The 14836-nt window shown below is 42.4% G+C and overlaps 1 protein-coding gene across 3 annotated transcripts in view; it reads right to left on the bottom strand.

Moving 5' to 3' along the window:
• The window catches only part of KITLG (KIT ligand), a 144522-nt gene extending 130324 nt beyond the window's left edge, over positions 1–14198 (bottom strand). For all 3 annotated transcript variants that reach the window (XM_027842528.1, XM_027842527.1, XM_027842529.1), the window contains exon 1: positions 14065–14198. In XM_027842528.1, coding sequence (XP_027698329.1) covers positions 14065–14079 — 15 coding nt within the window. In that variant the 5' untranslated portion in view covers positions 14080–14198. The remainder of the gene's footprint in view (positions 1–14064) is intronic.
• Between the last annotated feature and the right edge of the window lie 638 nt (positions 14199–14836).

The following is a 14836-nucleotide window of genomic DNA, read 5'->3' as shown; positions in this document are numbered from 1 at the left end:
GAGATAATAAAACTTCACGCCCTGTTCCCAGGATTGTTTAAAGGCTCAAAGGAGATCACAGATTTAGAATTAGAAAAGAACTTATAGGCCTCAGTCCATCCTTCTTATTTTTGCAGATAAGGAAATTGAGGTCCAGTTAATTAACTTACCTAAGCTCATGCAGGTAATGAGTGGCATAACATGTTGTGGCATGTCATTCTATCATGTCATGTTATACTATGTTACATTGGGTTATGTTACATGTTGTATTGGAATGGAATGGGATGGTATAGGATGGAATGATATGAGAATGGATGGGATGTTTTGTTACATTATATTGTGTTGTGTCAAATGTCATGTCATGTTATATTATATTATACTATGTTACATTAGGTTAGATTACATGTGGTGTTGGGATGGGGTGGGATAGGATGGGATGAGATGGGAACGGATGGGATGTTTTGTTACGTTGTATTGTGTCAAATGTGATGTTACGTTACACGGTGTTGTTATGTTACTATCTGTTTCTATAAAGCACAATTTAAACTTAAGTGCTTTCTTTTCCCCTACTTATCATAGAGCTCAAAGGTCAGAAGTGAGAACTGGAAACGGAAGCTCAAAGGAGAATGTAATCATAAATTTAAAAGTCCAAGTGTGATTATAGCATTAGTTTGTGCATTCATTAGAAGCAGTGGATATTAAATTTAATCTCATTTTTCAACTTTCACATGACGCAGCGTGGCATAATAGAGTTGGCTTGGAGCCAAGAAGACTTGGGTCTGACATATACTGACTGTGTGACCCTGGCCAAGTTCCATAACCTCCCAGTGCTCTAGTTAACTAAGACAATAACAGAAACAGTCCAATGAAATGAGAGGTCCAGGACAGTTTCTATTCCTCATTTCTCTCTGTGTATCACTTAAAACAATGAAGTGTCACATCTATGATTTACCTGCATTTATTTTATTTTAAGGCAGTGATTTTATCAAACTGTCAGATTCTTAGTAACAAGACACAAAATTTCACAGACAAGAAAACAGAAGACCAGAGAGGTTGAAGAACTTCAAGGTTACATAGCAAATTACTGGCAGAATCAGAATTAGAACCCAGGTTTCCAGAATCTACTACCTAAAATTCTCATTATTAGCAAAGGCTTTCTGCAGAAATTAACCAAAAGCTGTTGGGCATAATTTCTTATTGTCAGAGTTGCCATATTTTTGAATGTTTCATAAATTTCAAAACTCTGGTTGCTTATCAAAGAGGGTTTTTCATTCATACTCCTGTCTACTTATTGTAATAGATTCATCGAGATCAAGTTCATATATTAACTGCCTACTAAGTTCCTTGTGAATAGGCATTATTTCATTCTTTGCATTGGTATTGCAGCACCTACCACAATGCTTAGCACACAGGAAGTATGTAATAAATGCCTGTTGAATGACTGACTTATTTAGAATCCAGAAGACCTGGGTTCAAATCCTGGCTCTGTCATTTACTACTAGTGTGACCTTGGGCAAGTCACTTCATTTCTATTCCCCCATCCCACCCCAGTTTTCTCATCTGTAAAATGAAGGTATTAGACTCCATGATCTCAAAGGTCCCTTCCATCTTCATTTTGATGAAAATGGCTCAGTAACTTACATGATCTGATAGAGAGAGAACGAGGAAAACAACAATACACAATGATCACAATGCAAATGGAAATAACAACCATCACAAAATAATCAAAACTAAATGTTGAAAAATTATTAAGAATAAGTTTAGCTCCTAAAGAGAGATATGAGAAGAAACTTCCTTTGCAGAGATGGAGGAGGGGAGGAGGGTCCATGAGTGTAATAGTATATGCAATATCAAGATATTTTTCAATGTGTTGGTCAGTTTTGATATTGCTTTTTTCTTCTTCCTTTCTGTAAAAATGTCAGAAGTGATGACTGGGGGGGGGAAACAGTGTGAGAGGGATTCTAAAGAAAGTCTAGGCTACATCAAAACAAAAGATATCACTAAACAATGGTTCAGTGAAAACTGACTTCAAATAAAATGGAAATTAATTTTTTAAAGTTTACCTTATTTATTTTACAGATGAGAAAACTGGGGAAAATAATCTGACCAAGGTCAAAGCATTAGGGTCAGCAGCTGGATTTGAACCCAGGTCCTTATGGTACTGCTAGGTGGCACAGTGGATAGAGTACTGAAGTCAAGGAGACCTAAATTCAAATCTGCCTTCAGACACTACTAGTCGTATGACCCTGGACAAGTCACTTAACCTTGTTTGCTTCAGTTTTCTCATTTGTAAAATGAGTTGGAGAAGGAAATGGCAAATCACTCTAATATCTTTGCCAAGAAGACACCTAATGGGGTCACAAAGAGTTGTGCATGATTGAAAATAACTGAACAACAACAAAACTTTCCAAATCAATCATTTGACAACGGACATTTGTTTTAAACACGTTACTAGAGAAGGGCTTATCACAACTGCCAGGTTAACATGTGAAAGTATTCTGAGAATAAGCTTTATTAAAACAAACTAGTCCTTACTTATCTCGGGCTAGACAATTATTGGTGGGGGGCACATAGCCCAGAAAATGAGCACAGGGAGATCAAAGAGTTTGATTTCAAAGTCCATCCTATCACCTCTTACCACACCCAACTTTCCTTCAAGAATGGATCCAGTGAAGTGGGGAAGTTAGACCTTTGTGTCGCTACATTAGTCATCGTAGCTGCTCTGATATAAAATAACACCAGAGAGCACGAGTTATAAAGCATCCCAAGTTGTTTCTTCCATTTGCTTCCTAAGTTGAAGCAGCTACACGGGAGACTGAGGCCAAGAAATTCAAAGGCAGCTGCTTATGATTCTTTTGTTAAAGGGGGTGGGGAATCATAAGAGATCCCTTGGGAGGCAGCCTAGCACGAGCAGCTAGGGAACCTAGGGGAAAAGAAAAAAAAAAGGAAAATTCACATAATACTAAAAAGTTACCGCATGTTATCCAGTAAAGAGACAAAGCAAAGCAAAGGAAATGTCTTCCGCTACGTGAAAGGTGAAGAAAGTCCAAGTGGGTAGCAGGGAAGCAAGTGAATTTCATTCATTTGAGAGAAGAAAGTATATGTGTGTGCCTCTTTTCTTCATGGGAGCATATGCACAATATGGGGACATAGGGCTGAATCATAAAGGCTGGCCAAAGCTGTCTTTTCTTCTTAATGCTTTTGTCTAACTTTTCATTTCTCTCTCTCTGTCTCTGTTGGTGTCTCTGTCTCTCTCTGTCTCTGTTGTTTCTGTCTCTCTCCCTCCCTCCCTTCCTCTCCATCTCTGTCTGTCTCTCCCTGTCTCCCTCCCTCCATCTCACTCTCTCTCTCTATCTCCCTCCCTCCATCTCTGTCTGTCTGTCTCCATCTCTCTGTCTCTGTCTGTCTCTCTGTCTCTGTCTGTCTCTCTGTCTGTCTCTGTCTGTCTGTGTGTCTCTCTCTCCCTCTCTCTCTGTGTCTCTCAAGAATAGGAGTGGAGTTTTACAGCTGGAAGGGACCTTGCAGGTCATCAACTCTAACCTCTTTCTTTTATAAGAAGAACACTAAGAGACAGGTTCAGAGCCAGGATTCAAACCCAGATGTTCTTTTAAGAAAAAAAAATTCGTTGATGGACTGAGAGTTGGTCTAAAGCCTCAACTTTATTTCAAAGACTTTTCCAGGCTTAATCCAGGTGGGACAGTGTGGCGAGATAAGACAGCTGGCCTGAAGGGCTGGATTCAAATCCTTCTCTGACATACACTGGTTGTGTAACCCTGGGTAGCTCAGTGGTCTAGAAGGTAATTATTTAAGACTGTTCATTACAGAGAAACCGCTGACCTGCACTGGAGTTTCCTCACTTGGCATTTCCTTATCTAAGGATAGGCTAGTAAATGTTTAACAATGGAAAAAATGTTTGACACGCTTAAATTTAATCTGCATTGTAAATATTTTCTCTATCAGTTTCTCAAGTCTAGACAATCAACAAAACAATAAAGCAAGCCAGGATTTGTAGGGTTTACCAATTTCTGAGATGTAAATGATCACACAGAAAATTTAACAATCGGCTCCAATTCAGTGAGCTCCCGCACACTCCTGCTGACCAACAAAATCAGAGGTCTGGTCATTTACTAGAGTACAGATGGGGCAAAGAGCTAAAGGAAAATAAATTGACTCTTTATAGTGAATTGCCCAGGATGGAAACCAGTCAATGAAATACCACAGTCTTTGAGGGTTCGTGGTCCGTGGGGTAGATTTGGGGGGGTTACTCTTGTTCACTGCCAAAAGTACTCAAGTTTGAATGTTCCAAACATCTTCATTGGTTTCAGAATGTTCTTCTATTGGAAATGGTTTCATTTATCACTTCTAGGTAGGACTGTGATGGAAAATAATGAATGAACCAATTTGGATAAAACATGAGGCTCTCTGGATCTGTACACTCTACCAAATATCAAATACCACTGACCTGCCTTCAGCACAGTGTTTGTTTTGGTTGGTTGGAGGATGAGGTGGGAGAAGAAGGGAACAATGTTAAATGTTAGCTGGCATTGTATTCTTCTGTTAGGGACCAAAATGGCAGGATGGGGGGGATAAGGGGTTTAGTTCTGGCAGAAAATGGTATTCTATTTCTTCTGAAGGGTTTATACGATGAGGAAGGAGAACATGGAAAAGACGTTCAAAGCTGAAATGTAGAAACACTCAGTCTCTCCGGCAATGTGTATTCTTTGGGAAGTCATTTAGGGTGATGGAAAGACTTTCAAAGTAACCATATTTTATGAAAAAGTTGAATTACAACTTAGCTAGCCCGCTCAATTCAATAAAACAACCAAATTTTTAGCAACTTAATTGGGTTGGACCAGACCTTCCTCTTGCCATATGGTTGTTTTCCTCATTCTCTATGGCATTTTGTATACTGTCAGCATGGAGATTTCCAAATCTTGGAAGGGCCTAGTCAGTTTTAAGCCATTCTAAGTCAGCATTACTAAAAGCTAGGTGCTGGTTCGGCCAAATTGGGCTACTAAATAATTACAGTCCCCCTCACTCCCCTGCCCCCATCTCCAGCCCTCTGGCTCCTATGTGGATGGTCCTCCACACCTAGAACGCCACAGTGCCTGGCATACAGTAGGTGCTTAATAAATGCTAGCTAACTTACTAATTGAATGTCCTCTGCGTCAAAGATCAACTCAGGTGCCCCTTTCCTGACACAAGTTCTCTCTAATCCTGACTGCAATCTTCTATCTGTTCTTTCTCAAATATTTCTAAATTACTTTGTCCAGACTTTTCCTTTGTCCTCATCACCTTTTACCTTTTGCAAATGACCTCTATTAGATTATAAACTCCCTAAGGGTTGGGATTACAGTTATCCCTTCTATATTCCAGGGATAGGGGCATGGCACCCCTGTGATCCGGAAAATCATTGAAAATTTTTTCGCCCTCCCTTTAGTTGAAATTTTTTTTTTCTTTTATGGAGTGTTTGCAGTACCCTGTTGTAAAATTTAGGTTAATAATTTTGTCATAGGCTCTGTGTCATCTGCTGGCCTTCACATGTCATCTGTGGCTTCTGCCAAACTTCCCAAAACATTTCCATTTAATTTCTTATGCCAACCAGTAATATATGGAAACAAGTATGGGGAAAGCATCATGTGGAAGGAATAACTGTAGGTTATTGTATATATATCACTAGCACCTAGTCCAGTTTCAGTAGACAATGGACAGGAGATTGGGCCCAGACCTGTGGTTTCACTGATAAGAGGAACTCCCAGATGAAGAAACACCCTCCACCACTGAAGGTCAGCATTTTCTTTGTAATGTAGAATCCTAGCATTGCTTGGGTCACTAAGAGATGATGTTAACTTGCCCAGGGTCACATAGTTACTTTGAGTCAGAGGTTAGACTTGAACCCAGATCTTCCTGGCTCCTTTTATATTTGGTCTTATTATTTGCCACTTATTATATTCGCTCCCTCCAGGACCAAATATAAAATCCTACTTGGATTTCAAGCTCTTCACAACTTGGTCCCTTCCTATCTTTCCAGCCTTCTTATACTTTATTCCATCCATGCACTCTATTCTCTAGTGACACTGACCACCTTTCTGTTGCCTGAACAAGCCATTCATTCCATCTCCTAACTCTGCCTTTTCATTGGTCATTCTCATACCTGGAATGTTATTCCTCCTCACCTCTGAATCCTGCCTTCCCTGGCTTCCTTCATGATACAGTTCAACAGGATGCTCTCAGAAAAACCTGTAAACACTAACATGAACTGATGCAAATCGAAATTAGCAGAACTACGAGAACTTTGTACACAGTAACAGCAATATTGTAAGATAATCAACTGTCCATGACTTAGCTATTCTCAGCAATACAATGATCCAAGACAACTCTGAAGGACTTACGATGAAAAATGCTATCCATCCCCAAAGAAAAAACTAATGGAATCTGAATACAGATCAAAGTAATTTTTCTTACTTTATTTTTCTTGGGTTTTTTTTGGGGGGGTTCTATATTTTCTCTCACAACATGACTAATGTGGAAATGTTTTGCATGACTACATGTGTATAATCTACATCAAATTTCTTGCCTTCTCAGTGGAGGGAGGGGAAGGAGGGAAAGAATTTGGAACTCAAAATTTTTTTAAAAGCTAATGTTAAAAATTATATTTACATGTAATTGGGGGAAAATAAAATACAGCTCAAATCCTACCTTCCGCAGGAGACCTCTTCCTATCCCCTCAGTAGTACTACATTCCCAATTTACCTTCTTTATGTCTTTTATGTACAGAGTTTTTAACATGTTGTCACCTCCATTAGAATATGAGATTCTTGAGGACAGGGATTCCTGACTGCTGTAGCAGCAAGACACTCCACCTCTTGGCTCCCAGCTCTCTCTGGCTGTCCCCCATGCCTGGAATGCTCTCCCTCCTCTGACCCAGCTACTTACCTCCCTGACTAAGACTCATCTAAAATCCCACCTTGTACTAAGAAGCCTTCTATAACACCTCTTAATTCTAGCACCTTTCCTCAGTTAATAATGTCGTATTCATCCTGTATATAGCTTGCTCTGGATAGAATTGTTTGTATCTTGTCTCCCCCATTAGATTGTAAGCTCCTTGAGGGCAGGGACTGCCTTTTGCCTCTTTTTGCATCCCCAGCACTTAGCACAATGCCTGGCACGTGGCAGGCACTTAATCAACGTTTATTGGTTGATTGGTGGTTTTTGCCTTTCTTTGTATCTCCAGAACTCTCCACAATGCCAGATATATAGTAAGCACTTAATAAATGTTTGTTGACTAAGAGTCCAAAATTTTCTTTTGATAAATGTATTAACTTTATTTTGCAAAAGTAAATTTCCCTCACTACGAAGCTCCCTAAGGCTACTCCACACACACAGCACAAAGAGATTTGCCTTGAAAGGTTTTCAGCAGATCTTTTCTTCAGATTTGCTTCTAACCCTTTTCCAGGGAACAAAATGCCCTTTCCTAATGGATGTATAGGAAAATTTTTTTACCTTTCCAGTAATAATAATTCACATTAGGTAACAAGGTGGTTTACATATCACATCTCATTTGAGCCTTACTAGAACCCTATAGTAAGTAGAAAAGATAGCACTATGCCCATTTTATAGCTGAAGCAACTGAGTTTCACAAAAGGTTAAAAGACTTGTCCAAGATCAAGCAGCAAGCACTTTTGACACCAAGGGCAATTGCTTTCAATTGATTTCTGATCAAAGTTTTTTGTTTTTTTTTTCCTCCCCGAAATCTCTCAGAACCATCCTCCCAATCAGAAATAGAAGTATAGCCTGGTATAGTTAATGGTAAATGGAATCACAAGACCTGGATGCAAGTGGGGACTATGTGGATGACTACTTCTGTGACCTTGGGTGAATCCCGTAAATCTCTGAGCCTCAGCTTCCTCATCTATAAAGTGGACATAAGAATGGTCAAAGTACTTGCTCCCTGGGGTTGTTTCAAGAATCCCACAAGACACTGTATACACAGGCACCCATAGGCTCTAAGCCTAGAAATGTCAGAGAAGGTACCAACTGGCACATGGCTAAAATTGAGGTTCCTCTAAGGGAGTTCCCCAAACCTCCAAAAGCAGAGGTCCAGTCACTGGCCCCATCCCTACAAGCATCGTCTACAATATCATTAACTAAAGAGTTTAACTAAGTTTAATTGTCATGATTTAAATTGAGTGCCTTCCAATCCAGGATAGAGACAGACAGACAGACAGACAGACAGACAGACAGACAGACAGACAGATAGATAGATAGATAGATAGATAGATAGACAGACAGAAAGATAGATAGACAGACAGATGTATGTGTGGAGGAAGATAAGAGAGAGACAAAGAGAGGGGGAGAGAGAGACGGTGCATTATTTTAAGTGGTATATATATAGAGTTGGATTCTCTACAATGTATATAGTGAGTATATGTAATTATGTAGCACACATGCTATAAAAAGATTCACAACATATATAGTATATATATATATAAATATATTTATACCCAATTCCCTAATACTGTTATTTTTGTTGTTCAGTCATGAACAACAAATTTTGTTTCTCAGTCATGCCCAACTCTTCATGACTTGATTTGGGGTTTCTGGGTAAAGATATTAGAGTGGTTTGCCATTTCCTTCTCCAGCTCATTTTACAGATGAGGAAACTGAGGCAAACAGGGTGAAGTGACTTGCCCACAGTCACACAGCTAGTAAGTGTCTAAGGCTGGATTTGAACTCAGGAAACTGAGCCTTCCTGACTCTAATGCTTCCTCCTCCTTCCTGCCTCCAGCCTCCACCCTCCATCCTCTTCCTTTCTTCCCTTTCCTCCTCTCTTTTCCCTCCTTCCCCCTCTCTCCTGTCTCCTGTCTCTTCCCTCTATCCTCTTCCCTCCAGCTTCCTCTTACCTGCTTTCTCCCTTCTCCCTCCTGTCTCTTGCCTCCTGCCTCCTTCTTCTAGACACCTGCTGAGCTATCTGGCAAGTACCTTAATCCCTAAGGCCACTCTTTAGGACTTGTCGTCTGTGGTCTGCCTTTAGTGAATGTAGTTCCCACACTGAGAGATCTCTCCACATTGGTGAAGGCACAGAGCCAAGTCTAAGAAAGCAATATGGCATATAGTGGAAAGAACATGGAAAGAATTTGGGAATCAGAGACCCCGAGCTCAGCTGCTGGATTCCAAATCTGGGCTTCTTGCTCACTTGATGTTTGACCTTCAGCAAATCAGCTATCTTCTCTGGAAGCCTAGCTTTCTCTTTTGTAAAATAAAGAGATTAAATTAAGATGATCTCAGTAGCCCCTGTCAGTGCTGAATCTAACAATTATTGTAAACTCTTCCCATAAGAATTTTGTCAAATGTACTAAACGCATGCTGTGTCACTCATCAAAACACATCTGGATATTAAAGGTATTTTCATAGACTCAATTCGATTGAAATCAATCAATAATCATACATTAATGTCCTAAGTGTTTACTACGTGCCAAGCACTATGCTGAGCCCTGAGGATACAAAGTTAAAAAAAAAAGTCTGCCCTCAAGAAGCTATTTTAATTAGTAAACAATATGTAAATAACTAAGTAACAATAATACAGTACTTTGAACTTTACAAAAATATTATCTAATTTTATCCTCACAACAACCTTGAGAAGTAGGTGCTATAATTACTCCCCTTCTGCAGATGAGGAAACTGAGGCAGACAAAAATTAAGTGACTTGTCCAGGATCCAGAAGCTATTGAGTGCCTGAGCCTAGATTTGAACTCGGGTCATTCTGACTCCAAATCCAAGGTAGTGAAATCCTAGAGGGGATAGTTCAAATGACAACAGTATAAGCCCAAAGAAGCATTGTTTCCTTTGTTTTATAAAGGATTTTGGGGGAAGGGATAAGCAGGGATTTGGATTACTTGAATGAGTATTGTATGATTCTACTCTGGTTCTGTGACCTTTATGGACAAGTCACGTAACTGCTGCCTGCCTCAGTTTCCTCATCTGAGGAAACCCAGAGGTCCTTACAACATCCACCTCACAAAGTTCTAGTCTGGAGCTTAATGTATATAAAGGACTTCGCAAATATTAAAGCAGCACAGAAGGTTTAGTGAAAGGGACTGAATTTGTGATTTCCTTGGTCAGTTAGGCCCTTCATTAACCACAGAAATAAAAGACCTTCTAGATTAAGAGTACTCAACTCTCTTCATTCACCACAGATACCTTTAGCAATATGGTGAAGCTTTTCTCAGAACAACGTTTTTATAAAAAGAATTCAAAAAAATGCTAAATTAGTAAAAACAAAGATGTAAATATTCCTTTGACATCTCAATTCACCTTGAAATCTATCAGGCCCCAAGTGAAGAATACCTGATTTAAACTAACAATTTAAACGTGAAATGCAGAATTAGCAAAGACAAGATTGTGTCTGAGGGACCAACCAGTCCTAAACCTCATTGCGTGAAACTTGCAACAGAATCATGTTGGCTGGCCACTTATGCAATATTGCAGAGGGACATTATTAAAAAAAAAAAAAAAAAAAAAACCCTTTTGGCTTGGAGAATTAGCCAGTGAAAAGGAGAAGACAATTTTTCCTCTCCCCCTCTTTTTCCTTTGGAGATGTTCCACTTTATCTCACGCTAATTTCCAGTGTTCCCTCTGACAGTGGCAGGAATGTGCTATTACGAGGAGGAACCCAAAAGGAAACTTTGAAGGTCACTTACTCGCTGGTGATGAATGCATCCATTCACCAAGGGCACTCCTCGGATCGGGCCACAAGCCCTTTACCACACCACTCAATTCCCCAAAGAGGCCACAAGCTTTTAACATGTTCCTACAGGTCACATTTCTAAAATATTTAACTGTCTCCAGTGTCCCCAGCCAGCAGCATCCTGAGGCATTAACACCATGCAGCTTTTCAGGGTAGATCGAGCTCTTTCTAGTCCCTAATGGAATCATTCCATTTAATCCTACACCCATAAAGGAGATTACAGAGCTCACATTAATTCCACAAAGCAAGCACATAATCATGTGAAGCAGTGCCTGTCACTAAGTCAGTCAACCAACATTTGTTAAGCCTCTGCCATGGGCCAAGTATTGTGCTAAGTGCTGTGGATTCAAAGAAAGAAAAAATGGAAAAGGCAGCGACTGGAGTCAAAGGACCTAGTTTCAAATCCTGACTGTGTGACCTTGGGCAAGTCATTTGACTCCCTTGGGCTTCAATTTCTTCACCTGCAAAATGAGGAAGAGGGGTGGACTACAGACCCTCTGAAGGCCTGTTTCAGCTCTAAAGCTAGGTCCTGAGGATATAGGGTTGGGTGTTTATCAGCTTGTCAGTTTGGGAAATAAAGTGTGATACTGTGGAAAAGGGGGCAGCTAAGTGGTAGAGTGGATAGAGTGCATGTCAGATGAGTCAGGAAGACTCATCTTCCTTAGTTCAAATCTGGCCTTGGCTACTTATCAGATGTGTGACTCTAGACAAGTCACATATCCCTGTCTGCCTCAGTTTCCTCATCTGTAAAATGAGTTGGAGAAGGAAATGGCAAACCCCTCCAGTATTTTTGTCAAAAAAAAAAATCCCAAATAGGGGCATGAATAGTCAGCCATGATTGAACCACAACAAAAATGGGGGAGGGGGTGAGTGTGGATTAAGCTGACTGCCTCCGGAGTTCTCTATATCTATGATCTCCAAGTGGCTTCCAACTGCTTCTTTTAAATAAGCACATTTTAACCATTTTACCTTTACTAGAAGCATCTTGATTTACCAGTCTGTACATATGTTATTCCCATTTATATGAGGAGCTTCTAGTTTGGGAAGGAATTTCTCTGACTCACCCTCCCCATCCAGTCTAAGAACAAGCCTATTTTAAAGCCTCTCTGGTGTAAGCAGCTCTTCAGGGCCCATTTCTTTTCCAACATTTACATTTCAATAACACGTCCTGAAGATGACCCAGTAGACTATACCTTACCTTTAAGGAAAGGGAACATTAAAATTAGCTTCCTACAGCTCTATTTTAAAAAAAAAATGCAATACATGATGTTTCTATTGTCTGAGGGGCTACTCCCCTCAGAAGTATCCTTTTCTCTTTGGATAGTACAGAACACTAGTCTAGACTGCCCCTATCTAGATTAACGGATGGACTCAGTATTGTCCCTAGACCCAGAATTAGCAGAATCTGAAGACACCAAACTGTTTAAAGGTAAATCTCTTTCCAAGTGGAACTTAAGCATGAGGGGAATTGTCGTTTTTGTAGATTTCATAGAATATTGCAGCTCCCACTTTAAAAAAAGATTTTTTTAAATCTTTAAATCTTCCCCTTTCAGTTCAGGAATTGTAAGTGCCTGTTTAACTCCTGAGGGTAAAAAGGAGGCAATTACAGAACATGCAGCCAATATATCAGTTCTTTCACTCTGGGGTGAGAGAGTAAGACTGCAAAGTGGTTCCAATAAACTGTCTCTAGAATGGCTAACCAGAAATAAGACCCATTCAAAATAACGGCTCAGACAACTCCCTTTTAAACACCCACACCAAGTTTAAAAAAAAAAAAAGCCGACACAGCATTAGAGTTCAACAGTGCTATACGCAGACGCAATCAACAAATACTTATTAACGTCCTACTATGTGTCAGGCATAATGCTAGGTGCTGTGTATACAGATACTCAACGTTACCTAAAATTAACAATCTAATAGACCTCTTAGACTTCAATGAGACTGCATAGCAATATAGCAACGCTGGCAGCGGGCTGGCCCTGCCATCAGGAAGCCTAGGGTTCAAGTCCGGTCTCTGATAGCATTAGCTCCGTGACCGTAAGCAAATCACTTAATCTCTCTCTAAGGCTATAAATTACACGCAGACCTAGATAGGTGTAGGCACTGATACAATCACAGCTCCGACTAAAAATAAATAGCATTTTATATTGTAATCTCAGGAACTCTGATTATAGCTTTAAGGAACACTTTCCTTGGCTTCTGCCTCCTCACCTCCCCATCCCCCTCCGCCCGGTATAGTACGGTGGGGTTGGGAATTCTTGGGCTGGTAAAAAAGTAATGCCTGGCCTTTCCTGGGCATCGTGTCACACACACACACACACGCACACACACACACACGCACCCCTCTCACACAAATACACACCTTACACACATACCACAAAAATACACACATACCATAATCACAGGCACCACACACGCCACACACGCCACACACACACACACACACACACGCCACACACACACACACACACACACACACACACAGTTAGCAAAACTTCTCTAGGAGCAATCAATTGCTTCCAGGAGCTATCTCGCCCCGGGGTCTGATTTGCCCGTCTTCAGCAGAGCTGTGTGGTGTCCTATGCCGCAAAAGGCCAATCCATTTCCAAAAGTCTGAGAGAATCTGGGGCGCTGCATGCTCTGCTTTGCAGGCACATTGCTTTCAGAAGCTTCTGACCTCCACGGACTTCGGGAGTGTGCAAAGAAAGGTGTGTGAGTGCGTACGAGTGTGTGTGTGTGTATGCATATGTGTGTGTGCATGTGCATGTGTTCGTTTGGGGTGCGGGGATTTCGTTTCATAAGCTGCCGGGATCCACGTGGAGATTTCCCCTTAGTAAAATCAACGTCTTCCCTGGCTAACTTTTAACGCCCCTTTGGAAAGACGGGAGACGGGTGCTCCAATCTTTAAGAGAAAGATCTGCTCTGACAGCCAGTCTCCCGTTCTTTTCCAAACTTAAAAAAAAAAAAAAGGGACTTGCCTCTCCAATCAATCAATAGATCAGTCGCCAAGCACTCACTCATTAAGCGCCTACTAGGTGCCGGGCACCGAGCAAATTGCTAGGGAGGCGAATGCAACAATCAGCTCTCCGGGAGCTTCGGTTCTCAATGCAATGTGCAAATTCCTAGTCCCTCGTCTTTGGGTTCCTGAACTAGGCACCTCCATCCTTCTCTTTCTCACCACCAACACCTTCCCCTAGGTGGTGGAAGGGAGGAGGGGTTCCAAATCCCTGACCCGGTGCGCAGATTCTCCCCACCCTGGGGCATACATACTGGCCTCTCCGGGAGCTGCGCTCCCCAGCCCAAGGGGGCACGAGGCGCGGGGCGCGTTCTCTACTTACTTGTGTCTTCTTCATAAGGAACGACAGCGCTGCAATCCAGCCCAGGCAGCGGTGGGGAAACTCCGTTTAGCTGTTCTGTGGCTCCAGCATATTGCTCGGGGAGCGGCGGAGGCGGCGGCAGCCGCAGCGGAGGCAGCGGCGGCTGCGGAGACGCGGCGGGGGCAGCAGCGGCAGCAGCGGCGGCGGCAGCGGCAGCGGCAGCAGCAGATTGTGCACGCATTGGGCAGCCCCGAGCGCTGCGCCCTCAGCTCCGGCCAGGTTCGCCGCCCGCAACCCGCCTGCGGCGCTCGCTCGCTCGCTCGCTCGCTCTCGGCTGCTCGCCGCGCGAGGCAGTAAATGGAGCCGGAGCCGGCGCCGGGCCAGCGCTTTTATAGCTCCAGTCCGCCTGCTCCTCCAGCAGCGGCGGCGGGAGCTGCAAGACGGGCTGGCGGGCGGGCAGGCAGGCAGGACACGCCTTCTTCCCTCTGGGAGCTTTGGAAAGGCGAGCGCGGCGGCAGCGAGCAGAGGAGGCTGGGTGGGAGGGGAGGGTGGATGGGTGGGGGAGGCCTCTGGGATGATGGGGCGGGGGGGAGTAGGAAGGGGGGAGGGAGGGCGGTAAGAACTCCAGTCAGTGCAAGAGAAGTTGTACAAATTAGGCCAAGCTCATCCCATTGCCAGCGAAGGTAACCCGATCCCATCTTCCTTGGGCACGCACCGGCCAGAGGCTACCCGCGAACAGGCTGCGGGAAGGGAGAAGCAAGGAGACCCGCGGCTGGCGCCCGCTGCTACTACT

This window comes from Vombatus ursinus, unplaced genomic scaffold, assembly GCF_900497805.2.
Source record: "Vombatus ursinus unplaced genomic scaffold, bare-nosed wombat genome assembly UNPS02014874.1, whole genome shotgun sequence".
Taxonomy (NCBI): domain Eukaryota; kingdom Metazoa; phylum Chordata; class Mammalia; order Diprotodontia; family Vombatidae; genus Vombatus; species Vombatus ursinus.
Note: the sequence above shows the minus strand (reverse complement) of the source record. Positions and strands in the feature narration are given on the sequence as shown.